Source organism: Gekko japonicus, unplaced genomic scaffold (genome assembly GCF_001447785.1).
Source record: "Gekko japonicus isolate JY-2015 unplaced genomic scaffold, Gekko_japonicus_V1.1 scaffold3061, whole genome shotgun sequence".
Classification (NCBI taxonomy): Eukaryota; Metazoa; Chordata; class Lepidosauria; order Squamata; family Gekkonidae; genus Gekko; species Gekko japonicus.
In genome coordinates this window covers 159,826-185,269 of record NW_015160929.1, presented here as the reverse complement: position 1 = coordinate 185,269, position 25,444 = coordinate 159,826, and the positions used below count along the sequence as shown (strand labels likewise).

At 47.7% G+C, this 25,444-nt stretch overlaps 1 protein-coding gene and 1 non-coding gene across 2 annotated transcripts; one reads left to right on the top strand and one right to left on the bottom strand.

The window, feature by feature from the left end:
* Positions 1-3,288: 3,288 nt before the first annotated feature.
* On the bottom strand, positions 3,289-3,361 carry TRNAK-CUU. Its single transcript has one exon. It is a non-coding gene; the product is annotated as a tRNA-Lys (tRNA).
* A 186-nt stretch (positions 3,362-3,547) lies between these two features.
* PSMA3 (proteasome subunit alpha 3) lies at positions 3,548-25,351 on the top strand. The gene is made up of 11 exons (XM_015424942.1): positions 3,548-3,696; positions 8,921-9,003; positions 12,335-12,458; positions 12,954-13,055; positions 13,232-13,305; positions 16,126-16,198; positions 17,721-17,786; positions 20,397-20,443; positions 22,308-22,375; positions 24,750-24,814; positions 25,175-25,351. The coding sequence occupies exons 1-11, from the start codon at positions 3,676-3,678 to the stop codon at positions 25,217-25,219; spliced, it is 768 nt and encodes a 255-aa protein (XP_015280428.1). The 5' UTR covers positions 3,548-3,675; the 3' UTR covers positions 25,220-25,351.
* Positions 25,352-25,444: the final 93 nt, after the last annotated feature.

The following is a 25,444-nucleotide window of genomic DNA, read 5'->3' as shown; positions in this document are numbered from 1 at the left end:
TACCGACCTTCCGGTCTGCAGTCCAGTGTCTGCTGTTTGCTGCTATTCATAGGTTTTAGCAATGGCATTAATGTAATTTTAGCTATACTAATTGCTCAGTTACTTATGCATCTTGACTCTAACTAGCCCTTCCTGGCAACTGACTGCCCCCTTTTTACCTATATGTTGGGTGTGAGGAAGTCTGTTTCACTGTTTCTGATGAAGCTTGAAGAGACGAAGAAGAGGAGATTGGATTTATACCCCGCCCTTCACTACCCAAAGGGGTCTCAGAGCGGCTTACAAACTCCTTTCCCTTCCCCTCCCCACAACAGACACCCTGTGAGGTAGGCGGGGCTGAGAGAGCTCTGACAGAGACTGCTCTTTTTCAAGAACAGCTCGTCAGAACTAGGGCTTGCCCAAGGTCATCCAGCCAGGTGCAAGTGGAGGAGTGGGGGAATCAAACCCAGTTCTCCCAGATTAGAGTCCGTGCACTTAACCACTACACCAAACTGGCTCTCAGTTTGCTTCTACCCAGAATTAAACTTGGTTGGTCTTAAAGGTGCCACTGGACTCAAACGTTGTCGTGTATTTAACAGCCTTGCTCAGGTGTTGCAGGCTGAGGGCCGTGGCTTTCTTGATAGAGTCCGTCCAAAGGAGTCTCAGAGCGGCTCACAAACTCCTTTCCCTTCCCCTCCCCACAACAGACACCCTGTGAGGTAAAAGAAGAAGAGACTGGATTTATACCCCGCCCTTCACTCCCCGAAGGAGTCTCAGAGCGGCTTACAAACTCTTTTCTCTTCCCCTCCCCACAACAGACACCCTATGAGGGAGACGGGGCTGAGAGAGCTCTGACAGAGACTGCTCTTTTTCAAGAACAGCTCTGACAGAACTACGCCTTGCCCAAGGCCATCCAGAAGAAGAGATTGGATTTATACCCCGCCCTTCACTACCCAAAGGAGTCTCAGAGCAGCTTACAATCTCCTTTCCCTTCCCCTCCCCACAACAGAGGTAAAAGAAGAAGAGGAGACTGGATTTATACCCCACCCTTCACTACCCAAAGGAGTCACAATCTCCTTTCCCTTCCCCTCCCCACAACAGACACCCTGTGAGGTAGGCGGGGCTGAGAGAGCTCTTTCCAGAACTGCCCTTTCAAGGAGAGCTCTGACAGAACTACGGCTTGCCCAAGGTCATCCAGCAGCTGCAAGTGGAAGAGTGGGGAAAATGCATTTGTGCTGTCCAATTTGTCTAGACCCTGTGTACTTTATATAAGATTCTATCATTACCCCCCCCCTTTCCCTCACCAGGGATTTTTTATGAACTCATAGAATCCAAGAATCATAGATTTGGAAGGGTGTCCATAGAGGTCATCTAGTCCAACCCTCTGCTCAATGCAGGATCGGTCTAAAGCATCCCTGACAAGTGTTCGTCCAGCTGCTGCTTGCAGACTGCCGGTGAGGCCGGGCTAAAAAGCCCCAAACCCGTTAGCATTTCTGCATACAGAAGGGGTGCTTCAACCCCACTGGCCTCTCTGCAATTTTCTCAGTGATGAGAATATCCCTGTTGAGATGTGGAAGGGCAGACATCTTTGCCAACTCAGCAGCGACACCTGCTGGTCGGAACAGAAAATGGAATCCGTGTCAAAACAAAGATCGCAGTCGGCTCAAGTTCAGGGGTTTTAACAGGGTTTGCCAACCCACAGGTGGGGCCTGGAGGTATCCTGGAATTATAACTGATCTCCAAGTGACAGAGATCAGTTCCTCTGGGGAATATGTCTGCTTTGAAGGGGGCGGGTTGAATGGCATTATACCCCTCTGACGTCCAATGAGCGATTTGGCTGCTGCATAAATTGATTTGTTCTGGACCTTCCTGAGGTAGGACAAAAATCAGTGAGCTGGAGGCTGAAAAACTGCGAGCTAGCTCACACTCACTCAGCTTAGAGGGAACACTGCTGCCGTCCCTCCCTTCCCCAATCCCCCCCCTCCCCACCCCCAAATCCCCAGGAATCTCCCATCCCAGAGGGAGCAACCCTTTTTGATCCTTCTTGACACATTGTATCATACTGGCCCCGGTCACACGGGCCGGATATCATGGGGGGGGGGACGCGTGGCTGTTTGCCCCGGAGCGAACTACCACACGTCCCGCCGACATCCCGTGGTTCGGGGGGAGGTGCCGATCATACGTCAATCCTGCGGCGCGGCAAAGAAGTGGCGGGGCGGGGGTTGTGTGTGTTGTTTTAACCGAAGTGTGCGCATGCGCCGTTGGGTGCTTGTGCACATCCCGTGGAGACTTGGGAAAAAAAACTTTTTGCGAGGGTACATGGGCGGGCGCCAGATGCCACGAGCTGCCACCGGAAACGCGATCAGACGCCCACCCTTGCCCTGCGGTTTCCGGAAACTAGTACCTCGGAGGTACTAGTTTTTTACGGTGCATCTTCGGCGGGAAGCCTTGGGTCAGCCACGGGAGCTCTATGCTTCCCAGATGTTGCGGTTTGATCGCGCCCAGAAAATCCGCCTATCTTCCATCTCTGTAGCGTGGCTAATGCTCGGTATGACCGCAGCCTTCATTTATTTACAAAGCGCATACACCCGCCTTTCTGCCCTCAAAAGGGCCACCCAGGTGGCTAACAAATCAAAAACATGTATCATAAAATCATATTTTAAAAACCATTACCTCGGGTTGCCGGCTCCAGGTTGGGCAATCCTGGAGATTTGGGGGGTGGAACCTGGGGAGGGTGGGATTTGAAGAGGGGAAGAACCTCCGTGGGATGTAATGCCATAGAGACCACCTTCCAAAAAAGCCACTTTCTCTCGCAGAATTGATGCCTGTCGTCTGGAGCTCAGTAGTAATTCCAGGAGATCCCCAGGCCACACCGGGAGGTTGGCAACCTCAAATATCAACCCAGTTGTTTAAAGAGCCTCCCACACCTGAAATCCTGGGGTACCTTAAAGACCAAGAAAATTCTAACGTCAACTTCCGTGGGTGTCAGATGCTAAGTGCCTTGGAATGTTTAACCCGGAACCTTGTTATACCTACAACAGCCCCGTGGAGTGGGACATGGGAACATCGACAACTGACAGCCCCACTGTGCAGCCTTCGATGCTGAGGTTTTAATTTTAATTAATCTAAGTCATGATAAAAAGTAGAGACATCACCCTGCCAACAAAAGTCCGCATGGTCAAAGCAATGGTATTCCCAGTAGTCATGCATGGCTGCGAGAGTTGCAGCAATATGGGCAACGGCGGTTGAATGGGATTGTCGTTTATTCAGTCGTGGAGAGGACAAAACGAGTTCTATACAAAAAAGACCAACCGCCCAACGTGGGGCTCGAACCCACGACCCTGGGATTAAGAGTCCCATGCTCTACCGACTGAGCTAGCCGGGCGCTGGCTGCGTTTCTCGATAGACGCCTTCTTAATGGTCAGTACACGCATGCGCACTCCACCCAGAAACAATTCGCTCCTGCTTTCAGCCGCGGTGACTCGGCGCTCTCCTGTGGGTGCGCGCGCACACGCACCAGCAAGGCCGTTCCGATTGGCCGGCCAGCCATAAGCGGCGTCCAATGGGCGTGCGCGTTCTTGGCCTGTGTCGGGGGACCGCGAGTGGGTGAGAGTCTGAGGAGGGGGGGAAAAAAAGAGAGAAAGGAAGGCCGGCGAGCGGCGAAAGTGGTTGGCTCGGCTCGTGGTGTTCTCCTCAGCCATGAGCTCCATCGGCACCGGGGTAAGTCAGACGGCGGGAGACGGAAAGAAAGAAAGAAAGAGAAGGGTCGTCGGTGCCTGTGGGCAGAATTGCCTCTACAGGGAGGGGGAAAGCAGGGTCTTCTGCTCGCCTCCTCCTTCTTCCCCCCCCTCCCGTCGGCTACATACGGGTCTTTTGGTGGCGCTGGGGAGGGGGGTCGCGCGCCACCTCCTGACGTCACCCCCCCGGCGCTTACGGAGGGGAGACCCGATTGGATGCTGAGTCACCCTGGAAACCGAAAGCGGAAGAAGCGTTGAGGGAGGGGAGGGGAGGGGAGAGAAGGAGGTCGCCCCGAGGATGCTCCAGGGGGAGGGGCCTGAGGGTGGATGGGGCGGCCGCTGTTGCTGGCTGCCTTTGCAGTCCGCCTTTCTCAGTGGGGCCCAAGGACCGTAAGAGCTCTTCAGGCAAGGGGAAAAAATGAATCTGAAAGCAAAGATTCTTGGAAGGGCAGAATAATGGAGTGGAGTTGGGTGAATGTTAAGTATGTTATTTTGTGCGTTTATTTTTGTAGTCCACCTTTCTCACTTGGTCATAGATCCAGAGGAGTTAGCCCTGTTAGTCTGTCGTAGCAAATAGTAAGAAGCCCAGTAGCACCTTGAAGACGAAAGAACTTTATTGTAGCATAAGCTTTTGGGAAACACAGCCCTCTTAGTCAGATGCTGGACTGGATGGACCCTCACTGGTCTGATCCAGCAGGGCTCTTCTGATGTTCTTACAAAGGCCTCGGCCTGTCTGCCCTGTTGTTGGCCCTCCAGAGGAACTGGTTGGCCACTGTGTGGGACAGGAGGCTGGACCAGATGGACCCTCAGTGGTCTGATCCAGCAGGGCTCTTCTGATGTTCTTGGTCTCTGTGCCGTCATTGGACCTCCAGAGGAACTGATTGGCCCCTGTGTGAGACAGGATGCTGGACTGGATGGACCCCTGATCTGATCCAGCAGTGCTGTTTTTATGTTCTTAAGTACAACAGAACTAGGAGGGTGGGGAGGGGGGCTGGCTGTTGCTGTATCCAGGCATTGAAGAAGGGATGCTGAAAAGGAAAAACAGATCTACCTTTGTGGTAGAGGACCTGGTTTGCATGCTGCATGTTCCAGATCTCCCCACCCCCACAGCACCTTGGAGATGCCAGCCTTTTTTTGTAAGAGACCCTGGGGAGCAGCTGCCAGTCATGATAGAGCAGAGGTACCTGCCCTAATAGTCTGAATTGGTTATAAAGCAACTTCATGTACATAAAATTTGGGAAAGGGTGAAACCTGAGAGACCTTATTGGTTAAAAAGCTAATTGCGTGTATTGCGATAAGGTGGACGCATCATGGCTTTACATGGCTGCTAAGATGTTTTTTCCTCAGAGCACTTGCAAACTCTCTTGGTAAAGAAAGAAAAGAAATTACAGTTGCCATTGGAGTAGGGGATTAGACTGCAGAAATGTTACGTGGCCAGTGCAGAAGAGATACGAGATGTGAGCCACTCTTGAAGAGGTGGCATCTGTCATTTAACAAATGTAGGGACAATGACTGTTTCGTTCGTTTTGTTAAACTTCATCTCATAGCTTTTACCCACCCACTAGTTGTCAGAACCATGGAATATCTCCATTGAATTCATCTTGTGTTCTCCCTACTTAGACAAGTTCTGTCTGGACACTTATTTTACTTTTACATCTTTGTCTTGATTTATGGCCCCATCCAAGGCCACTTTTATGATGCTGCAAGAAAAATCCCATAAACACCCAGGCTCCTAATCCTCCTTTCCCGTCATTTCTCTGAGAAACTAGACATGGTGCGTCCACCTGGTTCGTACAGTACATTGTTTGATATGCTAAAAGTGGTAGAACGTTACTGGTGAAGGAGACCGCAGTGCTAACAAAATACCTTCTTGATTTCAGGGCATGTATCTTAAAGAATTCTGTCGAGTTGCTAAATCTCTCTCCTGGCAGGGGGTAGAGCACAGAAACTAGGATCCCGGGAGACCTGGGTTCAGATCCCCATTTCTACCATGGCAGCTCACTGGTTGACTTTGGGCCATCACAAACTCTCAGCCTGGCCTACCTCACAGAGTCGTCGTTGTGTGAAAATGGAGAACTGTGTTCTCAGCCTCGTTGAGTCTCAACCGGAGAGAAAAGTGGGATGTAAATGAATGAATGCGTACTGGTCTCCAGCTTAGATTCAAATGGATCGTAACAAACTTTGTGCAGCGGCCAACTCCAGCTTCCCGCAGTGTTCTGACAAGCTTGTGTCTGGCCAGACTCTGGCCATCCAGTTAGGAAAACTCAGGCCTTTAATGGCAAGAAGAAGAAGAGAAGAGAGAAGAAGAGATTGGATTTATACCCTGCCCTTCACTTGGAGTCTCAGAGCGGCTTACAAACTCCTTTCCCTCCCCCTCCCCACAACAGGCACCCTGTGAGGTGGGTGGGGCTGAGAGAGCTCTGACAGAAACTGCTCTTTTTCAAGGACAGCTGTGCCAGAGCTTGTGACTGACCCAAGGTCACATCAGCAGGTGCAAGTGGAGGAGTGGGGGAATCAAACCCGGCTCTCCCAGATTAGAGTCCGCACACTTAACCACTACACCAAAAATAATGCTAGGTATAAGCTTTCGTGTGCGTGCACACTTCTCTAGATACCGGCATCTGAAGAAGTGTGCATGCACACGAAAGCTTATACTTTAAATGAAACTTCATCCGTCTGCTGCTTCAGAGCCAGTTTGGTGTTGTGGTTACGTGCATGGACTCTAACCTGGGAGAACCGGGTTTGATTCCCCACTCCTCCACTTGCACCTGCTGGGAGACCTTGGGCAAGCCATAGTTCTGTCAGAGCTGTCCTTGAAAAAAAAAAGAGCAGTGTCTGTCAGAGCTCTTTCAGCCCCACCTACCTCACAGGGTGTCTGTTGTGGGGAGGGGAAGGGAAAGGAGTTTGTAAGCCGCTCTGAGACTCGCTTGGGTAGTGAAGGGCGGGGTATACATCCAATCTCTCTCTCTCTCTCTCTCTCTCTCTCTCTCTCTCTCTCTCTCTCTCTCTCTCTCTCTCTTCAGGTGAGTCGCAGAGAGAGAGAGAGAGAGAGAGAGAGAGAGAGAGACATTCGTATTATAACAAATTCGTATTTGTTATAATACGAATGTCTGATAAGTGGTTGCAAATCCATATGCAAAACCTGGGGTTTTGACAACACAAAAACGAGTTAAGTGGTCTTTAAACTGTGAAAGCTCTGAAAAATTAAGAACGGAGGCCATTCTCTGGCATTCTTGGTTGGCCAGCAGAGGGTGCTGTTGGGCAGTGCAAGCAAAAGATCCCCAGGGACATTCCTGAATGGAGAACAGGAGAGAGAGAGAGAAAAAGCAAATTTGCAAGGGTGATGGCATTGCATGTCTTCATTATAAGCGTAATTACTTAGAACAGATTCCATTTATTTCTGAATAAGAGCCCAGGGTTGCAGCCATGTTCGCTGGAATGCGACTGTATGCATTTTGCGGTTTGATGCCTTGAACTCATGTTTTCATGCACCCTGAAGAAAGGCAAGAATGCTAAAGTGAACGTTCTTCCATTGCCAATATTGGGTAGAACTCCTTAAGCCAATACAGCGTTAAAATCTGCACAAGGAAATGAAGCAAAGGTGCATCTGTGTTGCTGATTCTGTGGTTCTCAGGAGCATCGCTAGTCAGTAGACCTTACAACATGTGATGCTGCCAGTAAGTAGCCACAATCCTGTGTCTCCCCCAGCAAGATTTCTAGTGGTATATGAAATGTGTGTCACCCTTGCTCTGCTTCAGGTGGCTGCCATTTGTGGGGATGGGGATACTCGTAGTGTAGTGTTATTTTTGCTAAACATTACCAGTGGGAGAGTGATTTGTGAGTTGCTCTAATTGACAGTAGCTGTGTAGAGAGCTGAGATGTGCCTCTAGCAACGCAGTCCTACGTGGAGTTAATCCAGCGCAAGGCCATTGAAATCAGTGGGCTTATTCTGCAGTAGCTCTACATAGCGTTGCACTGTAACAGGATCAGTTTGCTTCCTTATGTCTCTCTTGGGTCACTCTGCAAAGTCATCCCTTCCCATCCCCACTGGTGTATATTTTTTGTCTACCACACCGTTTTGGAAGGTACTGCTTGAGTCGAGCACAGGGCAGAATGATTTGGGTCAAAGCAATTTAAAACCACAAAAGGCCAGCCGTTGATTTAAATATAACTGAGTGCTTAAGGTATTCCTGAAATAAAAAAGTATATACTGCTGGAGATGGACAGTTGCTAGAATATGAAGCCGTGGAAAGAAGTTTTTAATATGAGGAAGGGGAATTGAGATATAGGCAATACTTTCCTATCAACCTAAACCTGTTTTGTGGTTTTAGTAACATAAAGCACATCATTTTTATAAATTCACATGTAGAATTGTATTGTGCCATATTTATGGAAAGTATAAATGTCTTTGGTGTTCTACAAACAAAAATAGTAAATACAGGTATTAAAGCAAGAGCGAGCTGCAAATTGCTGAGCTCGATTTTATTTTAGCATATTTCACTCATTCCAAAAGAGATAAATTTCATAGAAGTATTTCTTTTAATAGTTATTCATTGGGAAAATTGAATTCTGTACATCTTAAGTGACATCTATTCTAAAAAAGCAGGGGGGGATTTCATAAGAGTTTCTCCAGTTCTCCCCACCCCCCAAGTCCTGGGGTGGTGGCAGCATTTTTTCCTGTCTTCTTTCTGGGCCTTCACATATCTACTAACCACTTAATACAGCCACGAAGGTATGTGGAATTACATTTTTTTTTTGCGTAGAGCTCTTTTTATTGCTTTAGCTAATACCGTAGGTAATAGTTTCCTCTTTGCTCACAATGCATTTGATGGTAACTAGAGTTTTAACTACAGAAAACACACTGTATTACGGAGTCTGCTGGAAAAGAACGATGCACTACACATGAAGCTGCCTTGTACTGAATCAGACCCTTGGGCCATTAAAGTCAGTGTTTGTCTACTCAGACTGGCAGTGGCTCTCCAGGGTCTTTCACATCTGCCTGGTCCTTTTTAACTGGAGCTGCCAGGGATTGAACCTGGGACATTCTGCGTGCCAAGCAGATGCTCTACCACTGAGCCACACACCCCCTCCCCATATTCAAACACCAAGCCATGTAGTGGAGTAAGCTAATGAGCTCCGTGCCTGCTATCTTCAAGCTCCAGGTTTTAAAAAAAAAATTATTCAAAGTGCATATTCATCTTTTACAGTATGACCTGTCGGCCTCTACGTTTTCTCCAGATGGCAGAGTGTTTCAAGTTGAGTATGCGACAAAAGCTGTGGAGAACAGCAGGTAAGAGTAATTACTATTTCCGTTGTCCTGCCGCTTCAAAATAATGAGAGGAGCAAGTAGTGAAGAGAATGAGTGCTCATTTTTCTCAAAGAGCAAATGCAGCTGCCTTATACCGAGCGAGACTGTTGTTGTTCCATCTGGCCCAGAGCCGTGTGTTCTGACTGGCAGTGTTTTGTCCGGGCCTTGGGCTGGATATTGAATCTGGAGTAAGAACGTAAGAATATAAGAGAAGCCAAGTTGGATCAGGCCAATGGCCTATCTAGTCCAATACTCTATCACACAGTGGCCAAAAATAACAGGTGCCATCAGTGGGGCCAGGTTTTCCGTATATGATGCCCATACTTTATTTTTGGGCTGTGGCCCTTCCTCATTTGCATCTGTGTTTAGATCTCCTGTGAGATTAAAAACCAGGAGTGATGTCGCCCTTGCAGCATGGAAGGGAGTCCGTTTAATTTCATTTCCAAGAAATCACATTTTAGACTGCAGCCTTATAACCTAATCTCATGCATGCATCCATTCAAAAGCTCCATCTAGACTATAGTTTTGCTACATTAAAAGTCAGTCGGAGTTAATTTGTGGTTGACTTCAGTATGAACAGGACTGCACCTTTAGGTGGCCAATCAGTCCTGACAGATACCTGATGCAGGTGGAGGGGGGGGGGAGACCAAATACTCACTTTTGTTACATTCAGTGGGATCACAGTGCAACCCTAGGCAGAGTTACGTCCTGAGTCTGTTGCTGTCTGTGGGCTTTAGAAGAGCATAACTCTGTTTGGGGATTGCACTTTTAGAATTACAGCTGATACTATGCATAACAACATAAGAAGAGCCCTGTTGGATCAGACCAGTGGTCCATCTAGTCCAGCATCCTGTCTCACACAGTGACTGACTGGTTCCTCCGGAGGGCCAACAATAGGGCATAGAGGCCGAGGCCTTCATAAGAACATCAGAAGAGCCCTGCTGGGTCAGACCAGTGGCCCATCTAGTCCAGCATCCTGTCTCGCACAGTGGCCAACCAGTTCCTCTGGAGGGCCAACAACAGGGCAGAGAGGCCGAGGCCTTCATAAGAAGAGCCCTGCTGGATCAGACCAATAGTCCATCCAGTCCAGCATCCTGTCTCACACAGTGACTGACTGGTTCCTCTGGAGGGCCAACAATAGGGCATAGAGGCTGAGGCTTTCATAAGAACATCAGAAGAGCCCTGCTGGGTCAGACCAGTGGCCCATCTAGTCCAGCATCCTGTCTCGCACAGTGGCCAACCAGTTCCTCTGGAGGGCCAACAACAGGGCAGAGAGGCCGAGGCCTTCATAAGAACATCAGAAGAGCCCTGCTGGGTCAGACCAGTGGCCCATCTAGTCCAGCATCCTGTCTCGCACAGTGGCCAACCAGTTCCTCTGGAGGGCCAACAACAGGGCAGAGAGGCCGAGGCCTTCCCCAAATAATTCGTCCTAGTGTTTGGGGGTTTGCTGCCTCTGTAGGTGGAGGTTCCCTTTAGTCACTAGGGCTTGTACCTGCTGATAGACCTCTCCTCCACAAATTTAATACCTCTTTAAAGGTGTCTGTGGTCATTACTAGATCCTCTGGCAGTGAATTCCACATCTTAATCTTGTGTAAACAAGTCCTTTGTCTTTCATGAGTTCTTAGAAGAATGCCTCACTGATATCAGTGGGTATTGTTCCCCAGGTAAGGGTACATTTGATAGAGCCTGTGGCTGTAAACTGTTTTGTACACTCCAGACATCATAAAACTGCCGTGTGTCAGTGGTGAAGCCCATGCCTTGTGTTAAAAAGCCTCCAGGCTCAGTTCCTTGTCCTCCAGAATAAGATTTTCTTTGACTTGGACAGCAGAGAACCCCAGCTCGTCAGAGCAGATAAATATTGAGCGACAAGGACCGGTGGCCTGACTTGGGTGTAAGAAAACTTTTATCTGAAGACCTGTGAGTGGAAGGAGAGAGATTTGAATATCCCTTGGATTAGACTATGTCAAGCCACCCTCTTAAGGAATGAATTCCTTTTGACATGATTGTATTTTTAGCTTCGTGGTCCACTTTGAGAGTGAATAATCTTGGAAACGGAGGGGGGTCATAAGCGTTTCAAACTTTCTGCCAAGGGTGTAGAATTGACTTCCGTTATCAACACAATGGTATTCCCAGTAGTACTGTATAGCTGCGAGAGTTGGACTATAAGGAAGGGCGAGTGCCGAAGAATAGATTCTTTTGAACTATGGTGCTGGAGAAGACTCTTGAGAGTCCCTTGGACTGCGAGGAGATCAAATCAATCAATTCTAAAAGAAATCAACCCTGACTGTTCCCTGGAAGGCCAGAGATACTGAAGCTCAAATACTTTGGCCACCAAATGAGAAGGGCGCACTCACTGGACAAGACCCTGATGCTGGGAAAGATTAATGGTCAAAGAAGACGGGGATGGCAAAGGATGAGATGGTTAGACAGTGTCATAGATGCATCGAACATGAAATTGAGCAAACTTCAGAGGACGGCGGAAGACAGGAAGGCATGGCGTGATCTGGTCCACGGCGTCGTGAATAGTCAGACTCGACTGTGCGACTGAACAATAACAAAAAGATATCTATTAATGTGGCACTTTAATGAAGCTGCATATATGTTAGCCAACATAGGCTTGTATTAGAACAAAGTTTGAGTCCAACTGCCCCTTTATGACCAACAAGGTTTTATTCAAGATAGATTTGTATTAATAGCAGCTCAGAATATGAGCAGTATACCAGTTGAAACTTATATTGCGATCTTTGTCTATGGCTTCCCTTGATTTATTTAAGGAGGGCCTGCCTGTTGTTTTGATCTCATACTGCACTAAAAAAAAAAGTACATTGTGAAGACACCGTTAAAATTATACAGAAGCTTCTGCTTGGGTAGCTTGACTGCAATATGTCTTCTGGTTGATGTCCCCTTCCCCAGAGGGGTGGGGCTAATAGTATTCCTCTGAATCAAAGGCTATGCAGAAAATTATTATTATTTTTCCAGTGGAGATATCCATTCCTGCATGCTTTTCCTGAGTTATTTGGTTAATGCTGCTTTCTGTTAAAGGGGCTTGGTGTCCCACTTGTCATATGCTGCTTTTTTTTTTTTTTTAACCAGACCCTTCCATTTATGAAGGCATTTGTTTACTGGGTTAGTCTCTTTTCACTGGTAGAGACTTAGTATAAGCAGTGCCTTCTTTATTATTAATTTGATTGCTTTCCTTTGGCTTTTACATTTACCTTTTGTACATTTCCTTGAGCACCTTCCGACCAGAGAGGTGACTGGAAGGTGCCATAAATACAGTGCACTGACTGGTGTCAATGGGGCCTCTTTTCAGTACAGCCATCGGGATAAGGTGTAAGGACGGTGTCGTCTTTGGAGTAGAAAAACTAGTGCTGTCCAAGCTGTATGAAGAAGGCTCCAATAAACGCCTCTTTAATGTCGATCGACACGTTGGAATGGTGAGTTGGGCGCGTCATCTCGTAGGCCTTTCCAGCGATTAGTAGAAACATGCGGCCAGCAATGCTCCCTCTAAGCTGTGGAGTCTCGTGAGCAAAAATTCTGCCTTGTGAGCTACTGGCATTAAAGTTGCGAGCAAGCGATTTTGCCACTGCATACATTAGTTTGCCTCTGGAGCCATCCTTCCTGTGCGAAGACAAAAATGTGCGAGCCGGAGGCTGAAAAACTGTGAACTGACTCACACTAACTCAGCTTAGAGGGAACTCCGGCGGCCAGACTCGGCTCATGCAGCTTTATAAGTTTCAGCTAGCAACCCACAAGAGTATGAGGCCTCAACATGGGGGTGGTGATACTAGTTTTTCCAGTTCCGGAGACACGTGCTTGGTAATCACGTGGCTGATGACAAATAAGAGTGACGCTTGGAGATAACTGGGATGTTTAGTTTCTGGAGAGTCGGGTTTTGACTTTGTTCTGAGACTCAATCCTCTTCGTTTCAGGCAGTGGCAGGACTCCTGGCAGATGCCCGGTCCTTGGCGGACATAGCGAGGGAAGAAGCTTCGAACTTTAGATCCAACTATGGTTACAACATCCCACTCAAAGTAGGTTCCTGCTCCTTTCTGATAGCTTCCTTGTTACCGATTCACAGCACTTCTGCCTCGGACGACGTGGAAAGGCGAGATAGAAATGTTTCGATACATAAATAGGGAATGGATTGGCTTTTGTTTCCAGCCCTCTAAAAGCCTTTTGTTTTTCTCCCCACCCCCATCTCCTGTAGCACCTTGCAGACCGAGTGGCCATGTATGTGCACGCCTACACGTTGTATAGCGCTGTTCGCCCATTTGGTTGTAGGTATGTATTTATTTAAAGCATTTATTAGCTGCCTTTTGGTGTAGTGGTTAAGTGCGCGGACTCTAATCTGGGAGAGCCGGATTTGATTCCCCACTCCTCCACTTGCACCTGGCTGGATGACCTGGGGCAAGCCACAGTTCTCTCAGAGCTGTTCCTGAAAAAGTCATTTCTGTCAGAGCTCTCTCAGCCCCGCCTACCCCACAGGGTGTCTGTTGTGGGGAGGGGAAGGAAAAGAAGACTGTAAGCTGCTCGGAGACTCCAAGTGAAGGGCGTGGTATCAATCCAATCTCCTCTCACTTCATGTCTTGCGGAACTAAAGGCGGCTTATAATATAAATGAAATAACTATTATAAAAAGCACCAAAAGGCCACAATTGAACAGCTCCAATTAGGGCTGCCAATGAATAAAAACAACGTTGTCAAATGTAGTTCAAAATGCAATTGTCTTCGATGGCTCCCCGAAGGATGAAAGTGGGGAGGAGGCGCATCTGCCACCTCTCATGTTGCTCACGCAGCTCAAGTGTTATAACCTTGCAACTCCTGCTGGAGTTGCTTCGCTGGAGTTCTCAGACGCTTTGAGGGCGGACAAGTTCCACATCCGGGGAATGTTCTGCTACCTCGGTGCGAAAAAGAGAAAAGGGAAGCACCAGCCTTAAAAGTACCAGGGAAGGGAAAAGAGGCACACCTCCACTGGGGAATGTGCTGTCTGACGTGTTTCAACAGAGTGCCTTCCCCGAGGGCAGTAGTTCCTTTACTTTAAAAAAATTAGGCTTCCTCTGACCCATAGTGCCTTGCAGAGGGGTGCCAAAACACACCAGAAGCACTTAGGTGCAAATCCCTCCTTGGCAGTTTCACTAACAGCTGTACGTGCACACAGTTCAGTAGTGAGAAGGTTACTTGTTGGGCTTCACTGGCCTCAACGTGCAACTCTCCTTAGATGGGCCCTGTTCAGTCATTTGGATAGGGTTTGGAACCTCTCTGTATGCTGAGGGCATGCCACCTTTCACATCTTTCCTGTCCCAGGTTGTCTTCTGGTGTTTGACTTGGGAGAACAAAACAACCTTGGGCTTCTTATCTCTTCACTGGAATACTGGGTCTGCCAAAAGTGTGGCCAGTAGATTCAGGACGGACCAAAAGAAATACTTCTTTATGCAGTGAATGTCTAAAATGTGGAATTTGCTGCCAGACGATGCAGTGATGGCCACAAGCACAGACAGCTTTAAAAGGGGTTTAGACAGGTTCATGGAGGAGAGGTCTGTCCGCAGCTACCAGCCATGGTGACTAAAGGGGGGACCTCCCAAGTTCAGAGGCACTAAACCTCTGAATCCCAGTGCCAGGAGGGAGCATCAGGAGAAGGCCTTGGCCTCCATGCCCTGTTGTTGGCCCTCCAGAGGAACTGGTTGGCCACTGTGAGAGACAGGATGCTGGACTGGATGGACCCCTGGTCTGATCCAGCAGGGCTCTTCTAATGTTCTAATGAAGGCCTCGGCCTCTCCGCCCTGTTGTTGGCCCTCCAGAGGAACTGGTTGGCCACTGTGAGAGACAGGATGCTGGACTGGATGGACCCCTGGTCTGATCCAGCAGGGCTCTTCTAATGTTCTAATGAAGGCCTCGGCCTCTCCGCCCTGTTGTTGGCCCTCCAGAGGAACTGGTTGGCCACTGTGAGAGACAGGATGCTGGACTGGATGGACCCCTGGTCTGATCCAGCAGGGCTCTTCTAATGTTCTAATGAAGGCCTCGGCCTCTCCGCCCTGTTGTTGGCCCTCCAGAGGAACTGGTTGGCCACTGTGAGAGACAGGATGCTGGACTGGATGGACCCCTGGTCTGATCCAGCAGGGCTCTTCTAATGTTCTAATGAAGGCCTCGGCCTCTCCGCCCTGTTGTTGGCCCTCCAGAGGAACTGGTTGTCTACTGTGTGAGACACGATAGTAGACTAGGTTGTCCACTTTTCTGATGTTAGGCATTTTTAATACTAGAAGCAAGGATTTGGGGAATTTGAGAATCATCCATCGTTTAGCACACTCCCGCTTCCCCAGACTGTTGCTTGTGTACCGAAGAGTGGCAGAATTCCCCTCACTACTTTGCAGCAGAAGGCAGATGGGAGGGGGTTATGAAGTAGCTAAACGCGTCCCATGGGAATCTGCTGCTTGGAAGACGGCAGGTGCATTTATCACTTTTCATTTTTGTGCTTAAGACTAATCACAGCTTACGGCAACGGTTGTCAGCACAACAAACGCAGGTGATACAGGATGTCTTGTACTGTAGGCTGAATTCCAAGGTTTTTCCCCACCGGAGAGGTGTTTTTTTTTTTTTTTTTTTTTGCAGATTGCCTCCTCCTACTGTATGCTTCCCCCTTCGCTCACTGCTTTCTCTCTTTCTGTTCCTTTCTCTTCCTTCCTTTCTTTCTTTCTTTGAATTTTTTTTAGTTTATATACAGAAAGGGGGAAAGGAGGAAGAAAGGAAAAATACAGAAATATTTAACAATTCCATTTTAGCATTCTGCATGGATATCTTCTCATTACAATTTCGCAACTACTTCATCTGTCATTCTTGTTATTCTTCCGTTGATCTTATTTTCTTAATACACAAGTTTTAACCAGTCATAGAACGCCCTCCAGGGTCCCATAAATTCTTCTTCCATTTTTCCTTTTAATACAGTTGTCAACGTGTCCATTTCAGCACGTTCCATAACCTTCAATATCAACTCACGTAGCGTTGAAATCTTCAGTGCCCTCCATGCCATTGCATATAAAATTATGGCAGCTTGTTGACTGTGCTGTAGTTTTCTGTGGCTGGCAAGATCTTTTTTCTTTCTTTCCAGCTTCATGTTGGGTTCGTACGACGAGGACGAAGGCGCACAGCTCTACATGGTCGATCCCTCGGGAGTTGCATACGTGAGTTTTTTGTTTTGTTTTTAAACAACCTACTTTCTTTGGCTAATCATCCACTTCTTACGCTAGAACTCTTCCTTACGTGGAAGCTGACGATACAGCGGCCAGTCACTCCAGCTTCTGGCTGATGGAGAACGGTTTGCACTGTGGCATGCAATGCTTCTTTAAATAGAGTGTGAGACGGCTCCTCTGTGTGTTTCTCCCTTCCGCTTCTGCACAGCCTCTTTGACTGCTAAACGTAGGTGGCTGCTTGCATGCCGGGGCAGGATCCAGAAATGACTGCTGCATAAATTAGTGTGCTCTGGAGCCATCCTTCCTGAGCTTAGACAAAAATCCGTGAGCTGTAGGCTAAAAAACTGTGAGCTAGCTCGCACTAACTCAGCTTAGAGGGAACACTGGTCAGAAGGCGGGAGGGGGTGTTGTAAAGAATGCAAACATACAGAGCAGTGGGGAAACACATATTTTGTAATGAATACCCCGTTTAATGAACAAAAACTCCAGGAACGATGGCCTGTCCTTAAACACTGATGTAACCGCTTCGCCACCTAGGTGCATGTTAACCCTCCAGCAGTTCGAGACTCGAGTGCCGCAAGACAGAGTGAGCTCCCGTCTCTGGCCCCAGCTCCGGCCAACCTAGCAGTTCGAAAGCAAAGATATTGCAAGTAGATAAGTAGGTACCGCTTCGGTGGGAAGGTAAAAGCGTTCCGTGCACCTTGGCGTCTAGTCATGCCGACCACATGACCACGGAAACGTCTTCGGACAGCGCTGGCTGTTCGGCTTGGAAACGGAGTTGAGCACCACATCCCTAGAGTCTGATTCGTCTGGCTTTCGAGCAAGGGAAACCTTTACCTTTACCTTACATCGTTTGTGCTGGCCGGGAGTACAAGACCACTAGACCGCTTTCTCCTTCACGGCAGTTTGAAAGACCTTATGCCGTCCTACCCTCATCGTAACTGCCACCCCTGCCTTCTAGTGTAGCTTTTAGCTTCAGCTGAGTGGCTGTGAACCTACTGGATGCCTTTGGCAGGCTGGGTGCTAGTCCCTAGTTCAGAGGCTCTTCTAGATAACCAGACGGACAGGGTATCAAGTGGCCGTGGCTCAGTTGGTAGAGCATCTGCTTGGCATGCAGACGGTCCCAGGTTCAATCCCCGGCATCGCCAACTAAAAGATCTGGCTGGAGGTGATGGGAAAGGAAGTCTCCGCGAGCCCCTGCCATTCTGAGTAGACAGTACTGGCCTTGACGGACCCAGGGACTGATTCACTATAAGGCAGCTTCATGTGTTCACGGAAGCCGAGGTGAGAACCAGCCGCAGGGGTCTGTTTGACGGACCACAGCGGCTCCCCCTGGCCTGGTCCTGATCTTTCACACTGAGGCGTTTCAAGGCTTCGCCGCCAAATGTGTCGTCGTGCAGCCGCTTCGCTTTGGCCTACGCATGTATTCACGCGTGATGTTTCCTAAAGCACCCACGTCCAAATGGAGTGTGTTCGGTTTTACCAGACGGATTGTCATTTGTGTCTTTCGTAGGGTTACTGGGGATGTGCCATCGGTAAAGCGAGGCAAGCGGCCAAGACGGAGATTGAGAAACTTCAGGTAGGTCTGTGGTGCACCTGACCGGCTGCGTAATCTCACTTCTGAGCAAGAACACCTGGCGTCGCCCACAAAAGGCAGGGCGGCTGTTTCCGGGGCTCTCCAATCTCAGGTGTTTATAACTCTTTGTGAGAAGAACACCGACTGCAGTTAGGAATGCAGTTCACCCCCCCCTTCCCCCTTCCCCCCTCCTTGCAATTTCGGGCAACGTTCATTCCACTGCTGCTTGCTTGTGTGTAACTACAGCGATATATGCTGTGGTTCCATAGGAGAGAAAGGGATTGGGTGCACAGTTCAGGTTTCTGAAAAATCTTGTCATTTTGTGCATGTGAAGTATTTTTAAGAAGCAAGCTCCTAGTACATATGAGTCCAAAAAGCGCCTAAGTATAAAATCAATGCCCGCTGCCATCTCGGAAGCGAATTGGGATCAATGCTCCCTCTAAGCTGTGGAGTCTTGTGAGCAAAAATTCTACTTGGTGAGCTTCTGGAATTAAAAGTTCTGAGCCAGCCATTTGGCTGCTGCATAAATTAGTTTGCTCTGGAGCCCCATCCTTCCTGAGCTAAGACAAAAACGTGTGAGCTGGAGGCTAAAGAACTGAGCTAGCTCACACTAAGTCAGCTTAGAGGGAACACTAGTTGGGATGGCTGGATGAGACGATAAATGGCTGGGGTTTCAGTGCCTGCATTTCTCTGCCAGAATAAATGACGCAAACACATTCTGCGTTCAGTTTATGTAACCTATGCAAAGAACCAAAACTGGATTGTCTGGAAGCAGGTTTTTCCTTTCTGCAGTGATTCCGTTTGTTCAGAACTTCGATGTGAAATACACAAAGTATGATTTAACTGTGCTGTATTAGCTGAAGTCTTTTTTTTTTTTAAACTGACTGGCACACTTCAAACGCGCATGTATTAGGTTTTTTTAATAATAAACTTTATTGAACTGTAAATATGCAACAGTACATGCAGCAGTACATAAAAATAAAATATTGTCGTATCACATACAAATATGTTTCATATTAAGGAAGATAATGTAGTTGGGTCAAACAGTATTCTAGATAGTGAAACTCAGCTTTTGGTTCTAAGAGTTGGTGAGCCAATATAAGTGTAGAGAAAACTAATTTCCAACCAGATGACACACGTGTATTCTGTCTGTCTCTCAAGAGACCCCCGATCTCCTTAACAGAGGAACAGGCAGTGAGGAAGCTACACAGATCCATGATTAACACGTGGTTCGCCGGGGTCTTCTAGCAGAGATTGCTTTGAAAGGTTTCTTGGGTTTAGATGATATCAGGTGGTGCTTGTTTTAAGCAGGAGTCACGTGCAGTTGGCACAAATTTTGCCTACTGCTAATCAACCCTGACTGTTCCCTGGAAGGCCAGATAATGAAACTGAAGCTCAAATACTTTGGCCACCCAATGAGAAGGGAGCCCTCGCTGGAGGGACTGTGCGACTGAACGACAACAAAAGACACTTGCTGAATGTCGAGTTGGATCTCACAGATCTGTTCAAGGGAAGGGCCCTGTGAGGGACCAGAGGACATCAGTAAAATTTACCTTTTCCCTGGGTGCAAACCCTTGTCCCTCTCCCTTGCTGAAGCTGGCCGGGGGGGGACGGGACGGGACGCTGTGGCTCCGTGGCAGAGCCTCTGCTTGGCATGCAGAACGTCCCAGGTTCAATCCCCGGCATCTCCAGTTAAAGATCTGGCAGTAGGTGATGAGAAAGACCTCTGCCTGGAGGGTCGTTGCCAGTTTGAGTAGATTTTGTACTGACCTTGATGGACCCAGGGTCTGGTTCAGTGTGATGTGTGTGTTCAAGCCTACCTGCAAGCAGGGTTCCCTCTAAGCTGAGTTAGTGTGAGCCAGCTCACAGTTTCTTAGCCTCCGGCTCACACCTTTTTGTCTCAGCTCAGGAAGGATGGCTCCAGAGCCAACTCATTTCTGCAGCAGCCAAATTGCTCACTCACAACTTTAATGCCAGTAACTCACCAAGTAGAATTTTTGCTCACAAGACTCCACAGCTTAGACCACTGGTGGCGAAACTATGGCATGGGTGCCAGAGGTGGGCACGCGTGCCATCGCCCCAGCCAGGCCCGGACCATCATTAAAGTGTTGAATTCTCTGCCAAATAACTTTAAGTCAATGAAAGCATTTGGGATTGCTTTCCTTACTTTGTTTGGATCATCTTAAGTTAATGTATGAGTTGTTTTTTCTAAACTAAAACCTCAGGATTCAGGTTAAATTGCCGTGTTGGCACTTTGCGATAAATAAGTGGGTTTTGGGTCGCAGTTTGGGCACTCGGTCTCTAAAAGGTTCGCCATCACTGGCTTAGAGGGAACATTGCGCAAGCATTTGTATCAAATGTATTTCTCTTGTTTCACAAACCCCCCCCCCCCGGTCCCTTACAACTGATGTTAGATTATCACCTCCTTGGGGGAGGGAACTATTGTACTCTGCAGTAACTTGGATATTGATCATGCTTTATAAACGTCAAATGTTAAGGATTCATATACATGGCGGTTAGTGTTCTGAGCAAGGCTTTTGGAGATGTATCTTCCCGTGTTTGAGCATCCCGCTGTTATGTGATCAAACACTAACCTCACCCATTTGCCCACAGATGAGAGACATGACCTGCCGCGATGTTGTTAAAGAAGTTGCAAAAATGTAAGTGTGCGTGGGAGGAAGACTGTGCACTCCTCATCTTCAAGTTGTGTTAGGTGGCTGGCACCCACTCGGAAGAAAGCCTGTCCGCTCCATCTTGAACGAAAGAGACTTTGTAGTGTAATGGAGAACCCATGTGGTGTAGTGGTTAGGAGTGTTGGGGTAGTATCTGACAGACCCGGGTTCAGGTCTTCACTCATGCCCATGGAAGCTTGCTAGATGTCGTTGGGCCAGTCACACAATGTCAGCCTCACCTACTTCACAGGGTTGTTGTGTGGATAAAACGGAGGAGAGGAGAACAGGGAGAAAGGCGGGGTACAGATTAAAAATACAAATAAATAAATGTTAAGTTTCTGCTCCTTTTGTCTGAGTGGGGGAGGGAGAAGCCACTCCTGAGGCTGCAGAGGAAATTAACTAGATGTGTCTATTTTATTTATTTATTTCATTTATACCCCACCCTCCCCACGGCTTACACAAGCACAACAGTGCGGTAAAAATACAACAAGTTAAAACGATTGAGGCACAAGTGCAGTAAAAGTCCCATTCCCATAGGAAACAATGGAGGATTGGGGGCACCCTCTTTGGATGCCCCTAGAATTGGGCCCCTGGTCCAATCTTTTCCAAACATGGGTCTTTTGGGGAGAGGCTTCAGCAGCTACAGTACAAATTTGGTGCCTCTACCTCAAATCCCCCCCCCCCCGCCCCCTGAATACTTGTTAGAAGATTTTTGCCATTGACTACAATGGCTCCATAGGATTATAATGGAGCCGAAAATTTTTGGGTATATTCGGGAATCCTGAAAAAAAAATGGCTTTATTATATCCGAATCCAGGAAAAACGATTTTTTCCCCTGCACACCCCTAACTTAGAATAAGCTCTATGCAGCAGTACGGACCACAGTCCTTAATCGTTTATCCAAGCAGGATTGTAAAACCAATTTGTGCAGTGCAGCCCTATTACCTGTGCAGAAAAGCCCCCTTAAAGAGTTCAGTTTTGCATAGTTTGCAGAAGGCCAGGAGAGTAGGAACTTTCCTGACCTCCCATAAGAACATAAGAGAAGCCAATGTTGGATCAGGCCAATGGCCCATCCAGTCCAACACTCTGTTCACACAGTGGCCAAAAATACCGGGTGCCATCAGGAGGTCCAGCAGTGGGGCCAGGACATTAGAGGCCCTCCCACTGTTGTCCCACCCCCATGCACCAAGAATACAGAGCATCACTTGCCCCAGACCGAGAGTTCCTGTCTATACCTTGTGGCTAATAGCCACTGATGAACGTCTGCTCCATATGCTTATATAATTTCCTCTTGAAGCTGTCCATGCTTGTAGCCCCCGGCAGGCCACCCAATTGTGAAATTCCTTCTAACCTGAGGTAATCGTGGAAAGCAACAAAGTTGGCCGAGAAAAAATTATGAGAAATAAATTGAACAAAATACTTGCATTTATTACACAGTGCACTAAAACTTTACTTTAAAAGCACAGGCACATTCTGCCCTTGAAGTAGCGAATATTTGAACTAAAAAGTCCTGAATCTATATAACTGGATACAATTCAGTATTCTCTAGGTTGAGCCTTGAACCAATCAAATAGGACCAACAATTCAGTATCTCTAGGTTGATAATCTTGAACCACATTAAAGCCAGTTGAGCCAAGGTGTTCTGAGATTCAGACTCTTTAGTTCTGCAACATGAGTCCGTGTGCGCTTGTCTAAAATTTCTGAATCCACTGGTTTTTTTCAGTGTGTGAAATGTTACTGGTTTAATTTCTTCCCAAAGCTGGAGGCGAGTGGCCGGTCCTGTTCAGTCCTGTTTTGCCTTTTTATAAACCTTTGGCTGATGGCTCTTCTCCCCCCCCCTTCATATTTCTAGAATCTACATAGTCCACGATGAAGTAAAAGATAAAGCTTTTGAACTTGAACTCAGCTGGGTTGGAGAAAGTAAGTGTCGCTTGTATCTTGTTTGTTCCCCTGCTTCTAATGCCAGTTTGGTGTCGTGGTTAAGTGCGTGGACTCTAATTTGGGAGAACCGGGTTTGATTCCCCACTCTTCCACTTGCACCTGGCTGGATGACCTTAGTTCTGTCAGAGCTGTTCTTGAAAAAGAGCAGTTTCTGTCAAGAGCTCTCTCAGCCCCACCTACCTCACAGGGTGTCTGTCACAGCCCTCCACATGCAGCTGCTGGAGTGACCTTGGGTCAGTCACAAGTTCTTTCAGAGCTGTTCTCTCTGTTTCAGAGCTGTTCAGAGCTCGTGGTTAAGTGCGTGGACTCTAATCTGGGAGAACCGGGTTTGATTCCCCACTCCTCCACTTGCACCTGGCTCGATGACCTTGGGCAAGCCATCGTTCTGACAAGAGCTGTCCTTGAAAAAGAGCAGTTTCTGGCAAGAGCTCTCTCGGCCCCACCTACCTCACAGGGTGTCTGTTGTGGGAAGGGAAAGGAGTTTGTAAGCCGCTCTGAGACTCCTTCAGGTAGTGAAGGACAGGGTATAAATCCAATCTCTTTACTTCTTCTTCTTCTAATACCAAAGGAATTCTCGCCAGTTTGGTGTAGTGGTTAAGTGCGCAGACTCTAATCTGGGAGAACCGGGTTTGATTCCCCCACTCCTCCACTTGCACCTGGCTGGCTGGCCTTGGGCAAGCCGTAGTTCTGATAAGAGCTGTCCTTGAAAAAGAGCAGTTTCTGTCAAGAGCTCTCTCAGCCCCACCTACCTCACAGGGTGCCTGTTGTGGGGAGGGGAAGGGAAAGGAGTTTGTAAGCCGCTCTGAGACTCCCTTGGGTAGTGAAGGGCGGGGTACAAATACAGTCCCTTCTCTTCTAATGTTGGCTGCTTGTTTTTGCATGCGTGTGTAGAAATGACCAGTTCAAGTTGTAGCTGCCCCTTACCCTTTACATTTAAAGCAGAGGAGGTGATTGATACACAATTGGCATTTTTAAAATAACGAAAATCTTCAAGGTGCTGCTGCGCAAAACCACAACTCCTCATGTTCAGAGGGAAAAAGCCAGCGCGCCTCATTACAAGGAGCATGTGACCAAAATGTTTGTGAGTCTACATTACAGGGGTCCCTAACATGGAGCCCGAGGACACCACGGTGCCCGCTGAGACCCTTCTTGGCACCCATCGAGTGTTTTTAGAAAATTAGTGGGTCTAGGTTAATTTCTGGTTTGCCAGTGAAGATCTGATTGTCTGTTCCGATTAGAATAGCATTTTCCAGTGGCAGCTCCCATATATTCTATATATTCTATGTATAATATATGCTATAGTCTCTCTCAGCCTTCTTTGGTGAGAGCCAGTTTGGTGTAGTGGTTAAGAGTGGCGGACTCTAATCTGGGAGAGCCGGGTTTGATTCCCCACTCCTCCACTTGCAGCTGCTGATGTGACCTTGGGTCAGTCACAAGCTCTGGCACAGCTGTCCTTGAAAAAGAGCAGTTTGTGTCAGAGTTCTCTCAGCCCCACCCACCTCACAGGGTGTCTGTTGTGGGGAGGGGAAGGAAAAGGAGTTTGTAAGCCGCTCTCTGAGACTCCAAGTGAAGGGCGGGGTATAAATCCAATCTCTTCTTCTTCTTCTTTCCCAGAGTAGTTTTAATTACCTAACATAAGAACATAAGAGAAGCCAATGCTGGATCAGGCCAGTGGCTCATCCAGTCCAACACTCTGGGTCACACAGTGGCCAAAAGGTACCATCAGGAGGTCTGCCAGTGGGGCCAGGACACTAGAAGCCCTCCCACTGTTGCCCCCCACCCACCCCCAAGCACCAAGAATACAGAGCATCCCTTGCCCCAGCCTGAGAGTTCCTACCTATACCTCGTGGCTAAGAGCCACCGGTGTTCCTCTGCTCCATATGTTTTATCTAATTCCCTCTTGAAGCCCCAAGTGCTTTAACCTCTCTTCTCCCCTGGACTGGGGCTTCCTCTTTGTGTGGGGGGCTGTGCCCATCACCCAGCATCAGGTTTCCGACAGTGCCCAGAGGCTTAAAAAACATCGGGGATGGCTGCTGTATTGAGACAGGTTGAAACAGAAATAGACGCATTTTACAAAGTTCAAAACATTGGGCTTTCTTGCTGATAGTGCTGATTTTGCAATGCCCTTTCCTTAGCCTGCCCTGTGCAGCAGCTGAACAATGGTTGTCTAGGCATTTGGCTGGTGGGTGGGTGTTCAGGCATTCTGATGAATATTTGGATGTTTTATGCTCTTATTACATAGAGGGATAATTTCTTATATTTTGCTATTAATGTTGAATGCTGCCTTAAAAACTATAGCTAAAAGTTCTGGGATAAAAACATTTCAAATAATGAAAACTCTGTAAATTCACAGTCACAAAGGGAAAACATGAAATTGTCCCTAAAGACATTAAGGAAGAAGCGGAGAAATATGCGAAGGTAAGCCTTGAAGTAGTTGCCATTTTGCCATGACCTGCCTAGGCAAGTCCCAAATGTTGTCCTGATTTTTTACCAGGGCGGTGGTTGGATCTCCCTTTTGATTCCTCCCAGAATAACTTCGGTTGGGAAAAGATGAAGGGATCCGGGTCGAAGTCCTTTTATGTTAAAATACCAGTTAAAATACCAAAGAAATAACTCTGGGCTGCTCAAGGACTTGTGTGCCTTTGTGAAGTGGATGCTCATGACCACGCCTGATCTCTGCCCACAAGCTTTCATCCTGCAAACTCTGCAGATTTGGATAGGTGTCACTCACTTCTCGCCATGTGGAAGAACCTGATCTTTTAATTTCTTTTTTTACAGGAGTCTCTGAAGGAAGAGGATGAATCGGATGATGAAAACATGTAACACATTGTTACTTTAAGATGCAGATGTTTTAATCTATACTGCGGACTGTTTTATGTATTAATTGCCATTATATATGTGCTGGAAGACTATTTTGAGTGACCAACTTGCACTAAAATAAATTTTTTCCCCATTGCAGATTGTCAAAGCGCCTGCTTGATTTCCTAAAAGCTCGCTTTTGGTCCAAAGGGGTGGAAGCCAGAATATATCGGCTAGGATCTAAAGCCA